This window comes from Oryx dammah, unplaced genomic scaffold (assembly GCF_014754425.2).
Source record: "Oryx dammah isolate SB20612 unplaced genomic scaffold, SCBI_Odam_1.1 HiC_scaffold_1, whole genome shotgun sequence".
NCBI lineage: Eukaryota > Metazoa > Chordata > Mammalia > Artiodactyla > Bovidae > Oryx > Oryx dammah.
In genome coordinates, this window is record NW_024070185.1 from 101,521,071 (window position 1) to 101,536,918 (window position 15,848).

Here is a 15,848-nt window from a genome sequence, read left to right on the forward strand (position 1 = left end):
GCTAAGACTTTTAGACTTCATGCAGAGAGCAGTGGGAAGGTGTGAGGTTTTCAGCAGATGGGACACAGTCAGGTGTATCATTTTGCAAAGGCCACTCAGGCAGTTGCGGAAGCCAGGTCTGTGGCCGTCAAGTGGACGGGTGGCCAGTGGGGAGGCCTGGAGCTGCCCCTGTGGATGCTGATCTGTGCCAGGTGAAATCAGACGGGATGCAGGGCCCAGGTCAGGTGAGAAGCTCTGGGTCTGAGGTGGACAAGGCTCCAGCTGTGCCTGTGCCGGGTGATGAGGCACCTGGCCCCTTTCTCCCTGGCAGCTGGCTGCCCCTTCCCTCCTCTGGCCTGCTTGGTTTGCAGTGAATTACTCAGGATTACTGTGAGCCCTTGGGCATCTGGGGAGGACAGGCGGGCAAGAGGGGCCATGCTTAGTGATCCGAGGCATCAGACCCCAGCCTCCCCTTTCCCTTTCTCCAGTGACTGAAGTAGGACATACTCTTTAAGGAAAGTGTGGAAAAGTCTGCTGCTGCTGCTGCTGCTAAGTCGCGTCAGTTGTGTCCGACTCTGTGTGACCCCATAGACAGCAGCCCACCAGGCTCCCCCGTCCCCGGGATTCTCCAGGCAAGAACACTGGAGTGGGTTGCCATTTCCTTCTCCAATGCATGAAAGTGAAAACTGAAAGTGAAGTCGCTCAGTCGTGTCCGACTCTTAGCGACCCCATGGACTGTAGCCTACCAGGCTCCTCCGTCCATGGGATTCCCCAGGTAAGAGTATTGGAGTGGGTTGCCATTGTCTTCTCCGGTGGAAAAGTCTAGAAAGTATCAAGAAGAAAGCAGGCCTCCTGCTGTGGCCCTGTCCATTGATAGGCACTGACTGCATTTTAAACATCCTGTGCGTCAAGAACTGGCCAAGGACCCAACATATTTTGCAGGGTGGATATTATTACCCACGTTTTGCAGATGGGAAAACTAAGGTCTAAAATATCTAAGTAACTAGCCCATCTCTGATAAGTATCAGGGACAAGATTTGAATCTTCTGCTGTCTGACTCCAAAGCACATAGTTTTAGCTGTAAATCCATTAGCTCCATAGCCCTTTAGCTCTGTAGATTAAGCTATATATGTGTATATATATATAATATATATGTTACATATATATAATATATATACACACATGTATATACATATATATGCATACTACATATATATGAATAATTTAAAATATGCCTGTACATAAGTGCCATATAGTGTTTAGCTGTTACTTTATTAACAATTGCCTTGCAGAAAGACTGAACCAATCTATGCCACTGCTAGCATTAGAAGAGGATATTCGAAAAAGATAATTCATTATTGCTTATAATACACTGCACTGATCATCTATGAATTATTTTCTTACATTTGCTTTCTATTGCATTTCACCATTTATGATTTTGTTTATTTTAGGGGTTGGGGTGTTGTCTTTTGTTATTGATTTGTGAACATCATTTGTGTTTATATATGAAGGCTTATTAAGGCTTCATCTATCTTACAAATTATTTTTGAGTTTATTGTTTGCCTATTGAGAGTATTCATGATGATTTTCACAAATGAGAGTGTTACCTATTTTTTTTTGAACCAACAATAACTGACATTTATTAGGAAGTGACAATATGTCAGGACCTGAGCCTTCAGGAAAGCCCTAATTTGGAGAGAGCTCTGCCATAAGTAGAGGTTTCCCTAGTGGCTCAGGTAAAGAATCTGCCTGAACTGAGGTGGACTGGGGTTTGATCCTTGGGTCGGGAAGATCCTTTGGAGAAGGGAATAGCAACCTACTCCACTATTCTTGCCTAGAGAATTCCATGGACAGAGGAGCCTGGTGGGCTACAGTCCATAGGGTCACAAAGAGTCAGACCCAACTGAGCGACTAATACTACCATATGTAAAATGTATGATTCTTTACTTTTGTACTTAGACATTTCTTTCCCATACTAAGACCAGAGAAGTATTCACTAATATTCCATTTTATAATATCATTTGTACTCAAAATTTTAAGCCATCTGGAATTAATCTTCATGGAAGTAGGTATGGGTATAGCTTTATTTTCCCTGCAGTAGTTGATCATTTATTAAATGACTTTTCCTCCACTATTATACGATAGACCAGGGTCTATTTTAGGCCATTCAAATATGTTTCATTGCTATGTTTGTATATTTTAGGCTAGTAAAATACTATTTTATGACAGTTATTATCTTTATACTGTGTGTCTCCCTCCTTCACTTATAATGTTCTGGCTATTTAATCTGTCAGATGAACTTTATGCCCATCTTAATAATTTCCTTAAAAAAAACCTCTCTTGGGCTTTTTCTTGGAATTGTATTAAATGTGTTTATTTGTGAAGAATTACCATCTTTAAAATATTAACTTTTTCCATCTAAAACCATGGCGTATCTTCCCATTTGGTTGAGTTTTTAAAATGTCTCATAATAAACCTCTATAGTTTTTATTGCATAAACCTGGCACATTTCTTACTGAGTTTGTTCTTAGAAATTTTATATTTTTGTTGCTGTTATGAATGGAATATTTTCCCCATTATATTTTCTAGCTGGCTTTCAGCTATTGAAAAAGAACTATTGACTTTGTATATTTGTACTTTGGGTGTTTATTTTACAACCATGCCCTTTGCTGAATTATTTTATTAGTTCTAACAGTATTTCACTTAGTTCTCCTGAATTTCTAGACAAGCATTCATATTGTTTGCAAAAAAGGACATATTTTTGCCGCCTTTTCCTCAAAGGTTAGTAGTCTTATTTGTTTTTCCTGCCTTATTGCCGTGGCCAGAACTTATAAACACGTGAAATAGTAGCAATGATGGTGAGAGACCTAGTGAATCTTCAGAGGACCTTCCAGAGCTGGGGCCAGATGTGACCCAATCCTAGCCCTAGAGTTGTCTCTTGAGACTCCACTGATTTATTTTCTCACTTGGGAAATATTTTTCTGATGCCTCCTCTGGGCCGGGCCCTATACTACGTACTTGGGGTCATGTATCTTGCAAAAGATGACTTGCACAGGGGATTTCTGGCCCAGAATTTTCCGGTCCTTCATGGTTTGCTCCTTCTTTGTCTCAGCCCCTCGTGAGGCCGCATGTAACCAAAGCCTTCTGTTCTTTCCACTTCCCAACTTCACCTGCAAGAAAGAAGCTCATGGTTTCCATTCCCGCTCTGTTAGTAGCATTTCTGGTTTAGTATATACCTTCCTAACCATCTTCTAGCTCCTCAAGGCTCTGTTAACTAGAGTCTGCTGTTCCATACAGAGGGAAAGGGACTTGTCCAAGATCACACAGGCTCATTGGCTGGAGAGTTGGGTCTGGCACCCAGGTTCTCAACCTCACCGAGGTATGAACAATTAATTAGACTTTATTATTCCTTATATCTCTTACTGGAGACCTTTCAGGAGTCTGGCTGGGAAGATGGATGACTTTCTGCATCCCAGAAGTCACACCTTCAGCTGAGCAAGGGTGCCTTGAGCATCCCTGGAGCCCACACTGCATCTGCCTCCCTTCTTGTCTTCCTCCAGCCTTAGCTTGGCTGATTGACTCTCAGTCTGGGTCAAGTTCTCCCGGCTTCCTCCTGTACTCCACGTATCACTGATCATAGTTGTTATCTGTCGTGCATTGAAATGTAAAGACCTTGGGCTCTGGAAGCAGACTTCCTGAATCAAAATCCCATTTATGAATTATAGGATCTTGGACAAATTATTTACCCTCTCTGTGCCTCAGTTTCCTCATCTGTGAAATGGGGATAGTGATCATGGTTCCCTTTAGATTTACGCGTTGAAGACTTAGAAGAGCACTGGAAAATGCTAGAGCAGACCAGCATTACCAGTCTCTGGTTTCTCCCTTGAGAAGTCCCCACAGGCACGACTTGTGTCTTGATCCCCACCATGGTATTCCCAGTATACACTGTAGGGTGTGTAGATGTTCAGTAAATGTCAGTGTTCTTTTGTTGTACTCAGGCAGGGATTAGGTCCCAAACACGGTGCTGGCTGCTGAGAGTACAGAGAGCAGTCCATAGAAACTAAAATGCCCCTGGGTATGGCCTCTGGGCAAAGGGACCAGTCTGGCATCCCTTCGGGTCTCAGTTTCCCCCTTTGTAAGATGACAGAACAGGATGTACAAAGGCCCACCCATGAGAGCATTTTAAGCCCAGCTCCTCTATAGGCTGCAGAGGGAGGTGGGCAAGGGCGGGGTGGGTAGAAGCTGCTATCCTTTTTTGGCCATTGGAATCCTGGGTGGCCCTGGGCCTGGCCTTGCACATGGACATAAAAGGCATTGGAGCTGGGCTTGTGGATGCCGAGGCTGGGAGAGTGTCAACAAGGGGCTGTTGCAGCATGAGGCTGTTGATCCTAGAGGTGAGGCCTGCAGCAGTGACCTGGATGGGCCTAGGTGGACAGAGAGTTGGGGTTCTAGCAAGGAGGGACTGGCCTGCAGCCTGGGGCAGCCGGAGGGCATGTGGGAGAGGCATCTAGGCTTCCCATTTGTAAGTGAGGGCTCTGGAGTCAGATAGACCCAGGACCTAGTGAGACCTAGTGAGACGTGGCCTCTTACCTGCATGCCTCCCTGGACTACGGCTCAGTCCCTCTGGATCTGGAGCTCGGTCCTGTGTTGCCACGTGTGGGTGTAAGAGGGCTGGTGAGGTGCTGCATTGAGTGGGCCTGGCACAGTGTTGGGCAGATGGGAGGTGGGCAGTGAAAGGGCACCCTCACTCTCTTAAGGCTTATTCTGGTTTGGAATGCAGTGATTTCTTATGCAGAGTGACTGAGTCAGGATTTGGAAGATCTGGGTCCTGACACAGAAAAGAATCAAATGGGAACTAATTAAAGTTGGCCAAACCACCCTCCCCACATGTCACATCCATCATCTCGCTGGCTCCTTGCCAAGAAACCTGGATGCCAAGCGGCCATGTGTGCCTGTACACATGTGTGTGTGTGTGTGTGAACATGCACCCATGTGTCTTTGTGCACATGCCTCAGTGTGTGTATGTGTGTGTGTGTGTGCTGTGCAGCCCGCATTTTAAAGGTGAGGAAACAAGCTCAGAGAAGTGAAGTCACTTGCTTGAGACCCTACTGTGAGTCTGTGGCTTAACCCAGGACTTCTGACTCAGGACCCAGATTGGGGAGGGAGCTGGGGAGTGAGGCTAAGGGACAGAGATCAGGAGACTGACTTCTCAAAGGACTGTCTCCTGAGTAATTTAATCAGGTCGGGCCACAGCCCAGAGCCCTCTTTAGCTGTAAGAGACACAGCTGGTAGGTCCTTCCCTGAGCACGTGCTCTTAGAAGCCAGGATCCTTGTGATGGGGAATGCTCCCTTGTGCTTGGGACTAGGAATGCCGGTCTGACTGGGGACATACTACTTGTCAGTTTCTCTGCTATTCCCTGCCTATTCTAACTTGTTGGGTCCCAGGTCTCTGTTCTGGGAATCACAAATTCAGGGTCCTAGGCACCCCACTCCAGTACTCTTGCCTGGAAAATCCCATGGACAGAGGAGCCTGGTAGGCTGCAGTCCATGGGGTGGCTAAGAGTCGGACACTACTGAGTGATTTCACTTTCACTTTTCACTTTCATGCATTGGAGAAGGAAATGGCAACCCACTCCAGTATCCTTGCCTGGAGAATCCCAGGGATGGGGGAGCCCGGTGGGCTACCGTCTATAGGGTCGCACAGAGTCGGACACGACTGAAGTGACTTAGCAGCAGCAGCAGTCTTAGCTCTGCCAGTGCCTCAGCTTGGGTTCCTGGGCTGTCCTTTTCCTTCTCCAGGCCTCAGTTTCCCTGAATGTGTTATGGGGTAATAACACTTCCTTTGTCCGCTTCATCTGGCTATTCTGGGAACCTGGTGGGTTGAGGGATGTTGCAAACTGTGAAGGGCTATACATAGATTAAGTGGCTGTTAGTGCACTGGCTCTAGGTGATTTGAGACGGTGAGGTGAGCATCAGGGGCTAGGAAAGCAGAAAGAATCAAGCTTAACTTCGGGATGTGTCTCTTAGAAGGTCTCTGAGAGCCCTCGGGGAGCACATCACCCGCCCAGGGATCTACAGGTTGGTGGGGGAGGATGCAGTCAAGCTGCATCTTGGGAATGTTTCTGGTTTGGCTAATGATGATTGGAGGGGAGTGGTTTTCTACTTGGGGGTGACTACCTGCACAAGGACCCAGCAGCAGGAATGTACAAGTCCCGGGGGAAGGAGAACCGTGGTCTGGGGATGGGGCAGAGGGTCCCCGTCATTGGGCTGGGCTGGTAGGAGGAGAGCGAGTTCTGAATAGGGTGGGTGGGACCAGATGATGGAAGACTTGGGACACCCAAGGGGGAGTTCAGACTTTGTCAGTAGGGTGGTGGGCAGCTATGGAGGGTCCCTGGAACAGGGGAGTGATGGGATTGAAGAGGACCCCGTGGAGGAATGTGAGTGGGGTGCAAGGAGAGGGCATTTAAGCAGAAGACAGGGATATGAGCAGAGTTGGTGGGGAGATACCCTCTTTAGAAGACGTGGCGGCCAAAGTGGAATTGTTTCTGTTTCAGGGACAGAAAGGGGACCCCGGGCTCTCACCAGGAAAGGCCCACGATGGGGCAAAGGTAGGTTTCCAGGGACCCCAGCGCTCAGGGAAGTGGAGGAGTGGATGGTAGGGAAACCGCCATGCTCTGGCACGAACCTCCTGACAGAGGCCTCTGTGTAACTAAAGGCCGGAGGCAGGATGTAGAAAAGGACATGGTCTGTTCTCTCTGAAGCCCTTGAGCTCTCCCTGCACCAAACCCAAAGCCATCCCTGCTGCCTTCTTCCCATGTGCAGCCAATAGAACTGACAAAAAAATGTGACCTGTGGACATTCCTTTGGTGAATGTCCTTTGGCCTGATGCTCTGAGTGGGTTTTCTGCAGGGCCTGCCAGGTGGCCCTCGGCATCCAGAAGCTTCTTGGTAGCACACGCCCAGGAAGCTTCCAGCAGACATTCGAAGACCCCTCCGAGGTGGTTAGTTCGACACACAGGTCTGTGAATTTTCAGGATGTGGAAGGGAATGGGCTGGAGAGGCAGGGCTGCCTGACTCTGAAGGGCTGAGAACAGAACTTCTCCCATGCAAGAGAGAAGAGTCAGGCCCAAGGACTTCATTGCCCCTGAAGCATCCACCTTGTAAGTTAAGCAGGGGGCCTGGAGGGAGTGCAGGTCAGGCCAGAGCAGGGGAACCCAGAACTCCAAGATCACCCAATGTCCCGGACATCCATTCTCTGGAAGGAGTCCTTGAGTCTGGTTTCCTTCTGGACACAACCCCAAAGCCCTCCTGACTGGAAGAACCCTGCTTCTCAGCCCAGCCTCTGGTGCATGGAGACATAGAGGTGGTGGCTTCTGTTGATTTCTCCGAGACACAGGTGGCTCATTCCTTCACATCTTCAGAAGTTTTCTCACTGTTTATATACATCCACGTGCACCCCATTGGATCCTCGTAAGCTTATAGCCCAGGCAGCTGGGCCTAGCTTGCTTGGGAGGAAACAGAGGCCCCAGAGGTGGGCGGCTGGAGGCCCCGCAACTGGTCAGGTGCAGACTAGACTTTGTACCCAGGCTGGATGACCTCCAGGGGCCCAGGCTTTTCTCCTGCTCCTACGTTGTCTGCTCCTGGGTCTCATGGTGGTGGCAGAAATGCCCCCTACTGGGTGGCCACCATGCCCAGCACGGGCAGGAGGGAGGGGGTCAGGAATGCAGGAGAGGGATTGCCAATTGAAACAGGTGGCGTGTTCTCCAGGGCAGTGGTTTGCAAACATACTTTTGGCGGTGTAACCCATTCCCCAGATGGCTCCTTCTGCCGAAGTCCAACATAGAAAACAGATCAAGTGGAGCGACTGAATTAAGTGGGGAGGGGCTGGGTCCCCTGCCCGCTTGCTGCCCTCACCCTGCACCGAGGACCTGAGTCTCCTCTGAGGCCTTTAGGCCTCCGTGAATCCTATTCGCAAACCACTGGCCATGGGAGGCCGAACTTTCAATGAGTGTCTGCTCCTGTTCCCCCATCTCACCCCGTTTTCTGTGTTTTTTCAGGGCAACATGGGCTTGCCCGGGCTCACTGGGAATCCAGGACCCCTTGGACGAAAGGTACACCTTGGTGCTGACGCTTTGCTTTGTCCAGCGGGTTTCCTAGCAAGCGGGGTCTTCAGGCAGGAGTGCTGGGTACTGCCTCTCCCCAGCCCTGGCCCAGATCCTTAGCAATGGGCTGGTGGCCAGAGAGGAGAGAGGTTTCTGAGGGTCTGTGCTTACCTGGGGGCGTGGAGCACCTTGGCTTGGAGCAGGTCCCCCCGACCATGGTTAGTGAGATGTGACAAGAAGTGACCCTGGTTTGCTGTCCTTCCTTTTGCAGCCCAGCTGCTCCAGGGAGGTCCTGAGGGTGCTCTTGGAGGTGGAAGGAATATTGTCAGAGTCAGAAACCCCCATAGGTTCAGCTCCACCTTCCATGAGCTGAGTGGCCTGGGACCTGCACATCCGCTCCCTGAGCCTCAGCCTTCTTCTACCTGGAGTGACCATGACCTACCCCATCCCCTGTCCCTGATCTCCCGGGGGCTGTAAACCACCAGCAAGGTCTGGAGCCTGGAAGTTGAGAGAGTGGGCTCTGGGGCCAGTTGCGTCTGGACTCTACTCCCTGCTCCACCATTTGCTCGCTATGTGACCTGGGGCAAGTCAGTAACCTCTCTGGGTCTAATATCATCATTCCCATATACTGCAGGGAAATCTCTATAGAGGCAGAGTTCTCTGTGCATTCTGAGCTGTTCTCATCCGCCCCCACCCTATCACTGCATCAGTCAGGCAGAGGGTGTTACCTCTTTCGGGGAAGAGCTGCCATTTTCCTAGGTGGTGGGTCTCTGGCTGGCTGTGCCCCTGAATTCCTCTCCAGCTTCGCAGCTAGGGTGTCCCATCCTTCAGACTCAACTCTACTTGTGCCTCCTCCAGGAAGCACTTCTAGAACTCCAGCTTTTGGGTCTAGAGCCTCTACTCTGCTTAAAGACCCACAGTCCATCTAAACTGCATTCTTTTCAGCCCCCAGACCAGCCTCACCAACCAGGACATGCAAAAATGGTTTGTCGCTCTTCCTACAGAGCCTCGCTCAGGGCCTGTGTGTTGTAGGTGTTCAGGAAACAGGGAGGACAGTGCAGGGTCAGAGTCAGTTGCTGTTTTTGCAGGAAAACCCCCCATTGCTGATGAGTTTTCAGTTCATAGATCAGTCGAGGGCCGCAGCTTGAGCATCCATGCTGGCTCCCAGCTGTAGCCACAGCTGCCCTCTGCCTTGGCCATCTGGTTCTCATTTGGGCAGTCGTGGCATCTCCTAGCTCCATTCTGTCCATGCTCTGAGGGTCCCCTGGCACAGGTGGATGTGGAACATCACTGCCCCCTGGACCCCTTCTCCTCCAGCCTCCTCGGCCAGAACAGGTCCTCCTGCAGATCTGAAGAAGCCAGACCCAGCAGGAGTGCGTGGCTGTCTGTAAGCTGGGGAAACGTGGTCTTTTCTGGCTCAGAGAACACAGAGGGACTCCCTCTCCCCGCTCACTTCCTCTCTGGGCTCCAGCACTTTCTGATGGATGAGGTGTGAGTGGAAAAGTCTTCTTCCAGTCCTGGCTCATAAAGCAGCCAGTGGTGGTCTCGCTTGGCGTGGGAGTAGGAATCTAGCAGAGGAGGCGGGAGATGGAAAACCAGACTGGACTGGCTCTTGCCGGGGGTTCTAGCCTTCCTGCTCTTAGCAGATGTCCAGGGAGGCCCAGAGTCCCCAGCCCAGGGGAACCAGCTCACCTGAGCTGGGAAAGACATCTTTTCTAAATTAAGGAAGAGTCTCTGTGTGGTAGGAAAACGATTTGGCAAAGCCGTTTCCACCGAGCCCCTCTGGCTCCAGTCGAGGCAAACACAGAGGAGTCTGGTCTGGCCGGCCAGTGTCACCTAATCACAGTGGGTGGTGGGCAGATCATGGGGGTGCTCGAGTCTCAAGGCAGGGACCCCTGACCGGTGGTGGGGGTCAGGAAGGCAGACCAGTGGGGTGGGCAAGCTCACCTGGAACCACCCCTGTTTGTCTGTAGTCTCTCCTCCCGCAGGCATCTTTTGGTAACAACGGTAGCCATATTGCACTGGTCCTGCTGGATGGTTTCCTGCATCGTCTCATGTGGGGAGCCTTGAGCGAGAAAGAACGTCAGTGGCTGAGAGGCGAGGTCAGCGTGCCCTTTGCTCATCAGCACATTGAATTTTGGTGTCACTTCATAGTGGCACCAGTAGCCCCATTCATTCATTTCTTCAACAGAACAGATTGGTTGTCTATTGTGTGTCAGGAGGTGTGCAGGCCTCTGAGCTGAAAAAAGAGACAAAAATCCCTGATCCTCAGAGTTTGCAGTCTTGTGGGAGGAAGGAAGCAATAAAAATGGTAAAAATACGAGCTGTGTTAGAAGATGAAAAAGGCCATGGAGAAAAGTGGGCAGGAGAAAGGGACCTTGAGTTGGGAGCTTCTCATATTGACTAGTGTGACAGAAAGGCTTGCTGTTCCTCATCACATCGCTTCCTCATAATAGCCTCCAGCAGTTAAGCAGTATTATGCCCATTTTACAGCTGAGAAAACTAAGGCCCAAATAGGTCTCATTCATTCATTCACTCTTCCACTCATTGCACAAAGATGTACCTATGTACCTGGCCCTTTGCTGACACGGGTGTTAAATGCCAGTGAGATCACTGGGGGCTTTTGGAGAGTGAAGTCTACAGCCCTGATTCCCAGCCCCTCTGTGTGTGAGAACCATTGGGGAAGTTTGTCCTCCACCTCCACGGGGGTTCCAGTTCAGCTGGTCTGAGTGGACTAGAGCACTAGATCGTCACGTGCAGCCAAGGCCGAGAGCCACTGGGTTAGTGGACACAGCTGCCAGGGTCACTAAATGGCAGAGCTGGGGTTTGAACTCAGGTCTTATAACCTGCAGGCCCTTTCCCTCTCTACAATGCTGATGGAAATAGTTTCTTACATAAGAGCCTCCCCACCTTCAATAAGGCTCCCTTCTCCACATCTGTTTGCGATGCTAGCCGAGGGACTCTGCTGAACTGATTCCCAAGGGCAGGTCAGACACGCCTGGATGGAATCCCAGCTCTGTCCCCCTCCTGCTCTGTGAGCTTGGGCAAATGGCCTCAGTTGCTTTGTGCAGTGGTTCGGAGGGTTAAATAAGATGCTATGTCCTCAGCACCCAGCATGACTGAACGAATGATTGTGAAGAAGCAGCACTGAAGAAGGTCTTGCCCACTTGGTCCCATCAGTCATCTTGCTTAGTTACCAGTTAACTGCCCTCCCTTGTGGCTCAGATGGTAAAGAATCTGCTTGCAATGTAGGAGACCTGGGTTTGACTCCTGGTTTGGGAAGATTCCTTGGAGAAGGAAATGGCTACTCACTCCAGTATTCTTGCCTGGGGAATCCCATGGACAGAGGAGCCTGGCGGGTTACAGTCCATGGGGTCACAAAGAGTCAGACATGACTAGGGACACACACACACGCACACGCACACGCACACGCACACGCACACACACACACACACACACACACACACACACACACACCCTCCTCTAGCCCAGAAGGCTTCGAGAGCCCTGTTTGCTCCTTGGGAGGGCAGAATCCAGTGCTGTCCGTAGTCAAATCCCCTTGCCTTCTCTCCTATAGAGCAGCGCTTCTCAACTGCCCCCAGGGAACAATTCACAGTGGAGGCATTTTTGGTCATTACCCCCTGGGAGGGGGCGCTTCTAGCTTTGAATGAGTAGACGCCAGAGATGCTGTTACAGATCTTGTGAGGCACGGCACACACACCCCACCCACAGCAAAGGCTGACCCAGCCTGCGGTGTCAGTGGTGCCAAGACCAAGGAATTCTGCTGGGTAGAAACCCTCGTAGCATCCAGCCCATGTGCCCTGGGCCTTCCTGCCTCCCTGTGTTTGCTTATGCTGGGCTCTCCCCTGGCAGCCTGTCTCCTCCCTACTCGTCTTCATGTATCAGTCTCTCAGTTTTACCCTCACACGTCATCTTGTCCAAGAGTATCTGCCCAGCACCTCCAGGCAGAATTCGTATCTCCCTTCTCTCACACCAGCGCATTTTCTCAGCCTCTTTGGGACTCTGCATTTTCTGGCTAGCAGGCAACTCACTGATATTCTTGGCATAGTTGTCAGACTAGACCAAGTTCACAGAGGAGGACTTCTTCTTCTTTGTTCCTCATGTGGGGCTCAGCACAGTGCTGGACACAGACATCTGCTCTTTCACCCCACACCTCCCTGCCTCCTCTGCCCATGGCAGACATAACTAGTTGCTCTTTCTTGCCAAGCCTAATTCAGACTCTTTCTTAACACATTGCCCCAGGTAGAAATCACTGATGGAATAAAGTTGGTACCTAACTTGAAACTTCCTCTTGGCTCCCTCCTGCCACCCTCACCCTGCCCATAAGCCCTCCCTATGCCTTCTGCTTTGGCCACTGTCTGAGAGTCTGTAGTAAAATGGGCAGGCAGAGGGGGTCATCTGGGGATGTTTTTTTGGGTGTGTGTGATTGACAAACCTTAAAGCAATCTTCTGCCTTTCTGCAGAACTGCCAGTTCTATCTGGACTTAGCACCCCCAGTTCCATGTAGCACCTCCAGTTCCAAGCAGCACCCCCAGTTCCATGCAGCGCCCCTACTGAGAACCTCCTTGGATTCCCCCTGTTGCTGAGCTGTTCTGATCTTCTGGGACCCATACCCACTCTGTTTTTTGTTTTTTTTTCTTTAAAGAACGTTGATTTATTTAAAAGATTTATTTATTTTAAATGGCTCTACTGGTCACATCGTTGCGGCCTGTGGGGTCTTTAGTTGCGGCATGTGGGATCTAGTTCCCCAACCCAGGATTGAATCCCGGCCCCTGCTTTGGGGGCACAGAATCTTAGCCACTAGACCACCAGGGAAGTCCCTCCAGCTCCGTTTCTGAACTCCACTGACCCTCTACTCTCCAACAAGGCTCCTCTTTCAAGCCTCGGCTTACAAAACCACCTCCTCTGCTTGGGTGTCTGTACTCTACTAGCAGTCAGCGCTATTTTGTTCCGCTTCGTATGTGTTTAATGCCCATATCCTGTTCTAGAAGGTAGAGAGCAAGTTTGCTTTGTTTACCTGTGTATTCTTAGTGCTAAGATAGAGTCTGCCATGTTGGTGGGGCTCAGCAAACCTTTGAATGAAGGAGTAGCCAGGAATGAAGGCTCTGTACAGAAGCTCTACCTTCCTGCTCTGACCTCTCTCAGGTACCCACTGAGCAGAGTTCAGCATCAGATGCCTGACTGTACTGGGATGGACTGTGCTTTCGGACAAGCCACACATCACACTGCAGAATCCCATAGAATCCTATCGTTTGGGGCCAACAGGATGATTTGAGAGGTCAGCTAGGGAAACTGAGGTGCAGAGAAGAGCAGGAACTTGGCGGGCATGATGTCGTGGCTCACTCCACCTCTTGGCAGATGTTTCTTCCTCCTGACCCTTTCTGTTGAGGGGCTGTCCATCCTGCTGGCCACCCAGTGTGGCCTGGGGGCTGCCAGGGTGGTAGAGAAGTTTAGCGGGAAGCCTCATGGAATGCTGAATGGGTCTGGTGAGCTTTATTCTACTGCAAGAGAAGCTGGGGCCTCGTGCAGGCTGAGGTGTAGCCTTCAAGCTCAGCATGCGAGAGGGGATACGCTGAGAGGTCTAGGCTGGTTCTCAGGACCCCCAGGCAGGGGCAGGACCCCCCTCCCCTCTCTGCCCAAAGCCCAAATAGCATCCCAGCCAACGGGGAGACTGTCTGCAGTAACAGTGAGGTGATGTCTGGTTTTTACTTGTGCATTGTAAGCAATGATTAATCTGGCTCCCAAACCAAAATATAGCCCGAGTTCTATTATAAACACGGGTCCTGTGGAGACCCGCCTGCCGAGCAGCCAGAGGCCCCTTGCAGATTTCTGTGGTCCCTGGAACTGCCCTGAAGCCTCTGCTCTCCCCTCGTCCCAGTCAGGCTGCCATCACCCGTGGGGAAATCACTGCCCGTGGGTCCACCTTGCGGTCAGTGCCCGCCCTGTAATTGCTGGGGCCCTGGAGAAGGTAATGGTTTAGATTCTTTCAAGACCTGAGGCCCTGTCATTTGAAGCTATTTGACTGTCCCCAGCTTGGTAAACACTGTTACGGTGCTTTCCAGGGACCATGGGAACCCCCATCCCCATCCCAACCCCATGTCTTGGCTGTGTTCAATCTCAGCCGCTCCCAGTCCGCTAGGAGAAACATGGGTTCGTGGCAGTGTTCAAGGCCCTTCCGGGCCCATGGTTTAGAAAAGACCTAGGAACTGTGGCCTTCTGGACAAAGCCCAGCCCGGGGGGTCTGGCGTCGTGGGGAATGGTCTGGGGTTGGCCGTAACTTGCTAACTAGCCTTTGGCGAGTCCCTTTACATGTCTGAGCCTCGGTTTCTCATTGTATCCAATGAAGGAGGCTGTGAAACTGATGGCTTAGGTCCCTTCCAACTCAGACAGTGGGTTCATGATGCTATAGTGATCCACAAGCTCAGACCTGGGGAGGTGAGTCTGTAAGAGGGTCTTTCCCTTGGTGACCCTGTGACTCTTCCAGGTGAGCTCGGGTCTCAACAGGTAGGACTTAGGACTTCGCAGCCTGCTGTATGGCCTCTTTACCTCACTAAGCTTCATCAGTTTCCTCATCGGGCAAGTGGGTGTGGTAATCCCTCCCTCTCAGGGATGGTAGCAGGTTGTTGATGAGATGATGCGTCTAGGCCTTAGTGAGGGGCCAGGCGTAGAGTGAGTCACCGTCCATGTCCCTGATGGTCATTCACTTCCTTTTCACTGCATCCTGAGTAGAAGATTTACTTGAAGATTTACTTCTGGGATTTCACTGACAAGTCTGCCAAAGCATTGGTTTCTAGCTTCTTTGTGGCTGCGAGGAAGCCAAAGGAGCACGTGGTGCTCAGGGCTCCCTGGACCCCTCTCTCACTTCTCTTGGGATTCTTGCTCCATTATTGCACAGGCTGAGTTTGTTATTCCTGGGCTGAGTCACACAGCATAGAGCTCGAGGTTCCACTCAGCTCTTCATGGGAAAAGGCTCCGCTTGTTTTTCCTCATCTGCCAGCTTCAAGTGGAGAAAGGATGATGGTCATGCATCCTGTCTGTGACACATCGCTGCTTAAAACCCTCCTGTGCTTTCCTGCCATCTTTCCACCTGGCATGCCCTGGCTTCCTGCTTCCTCTCTGACCACCTCGTCACTCTGCCCCTCACCCCTCACTCATTCTGCTCCAGTCTCACAGGCTTCATTCTTGCTTGAGAGCATTCTCCCTTGGGGTTTCTGCCCCTATTGTTCCCTCTGCCTGGAAAGCCTTTCCCAGAGAGCCAGCCTGTGTCCAGCTCCCCTGCCTGCCACGGTCACCACCCTGCCCAACATGGCCCTGCTCTGTCCTCTGACTCTGCTCACTTTTCTCCATAGCACTAGTCGCTGCCACACATTATCCCTTTTTTAGAATTTCATTTTTGGTGATGATGCGAAAACACACCACGTGCATTTTCCCATCTGAGCCTTGTTCGTGTGTGCAGTCCAGCGGCATCGGGCATGTTCACATTGTTGCACAATCGATCTCCAGAACCTTGTCATCTTGTAAGACTGAGACTCTGCCCCCATGTGAGCAAATCCTTGAGACATTACGTTTTATATTTATTTGTTTTTATATCTGTTTAATTAGACTGTAAATTCCGTTAAGGCAAAGGATCTTGTCTTGCTCACCCAATGCCTAGAATGGGGCCGGAGCATGAAAGTGCAGCAAATGTTTGTTGAATGAATGAATGAAATATAAAGATCATGCTACTAACAGCAGCTAGTCTTTATGG

General features: G+C 50.7%; 1 protein-coding gene across 3 annotated transcripts in view; it reads left to right on the top strand.

Annotated features, from left to right (window-relative positions):
• The window catches only part of COL27A1 (collagen type XXVII alpha 1 chain), a 149,661-nt gene that overhangs the window by 29,436 nt on the left and 104,377 nt on the right, over positions 1 to 15,848 (top strand). For 2 of the 3 annotated variants that reach the window (XR_005721023.1, XM_040239871.1), the window contains exons 6-7: positions 6,534 to 6,587; positions 8,036 to 8,089. Coding sequence is in view for 2 of the 3 variants with exons in the window: in XM_040239871.1 (XP_040095805.1) it covers positions 6,534 to 6,587; positions 8,036 to 8,089 (108 nt within the window). In the remaining variant the exon portion in view is untranslated. The remainder of the gene's footprint in view (positions 1 to 6,533; positions 6,588 to 8,035; positions 8,090 to 15,848) is intronic. The other variant, XM_040239881.1, reaches the window with a different exon arrangement.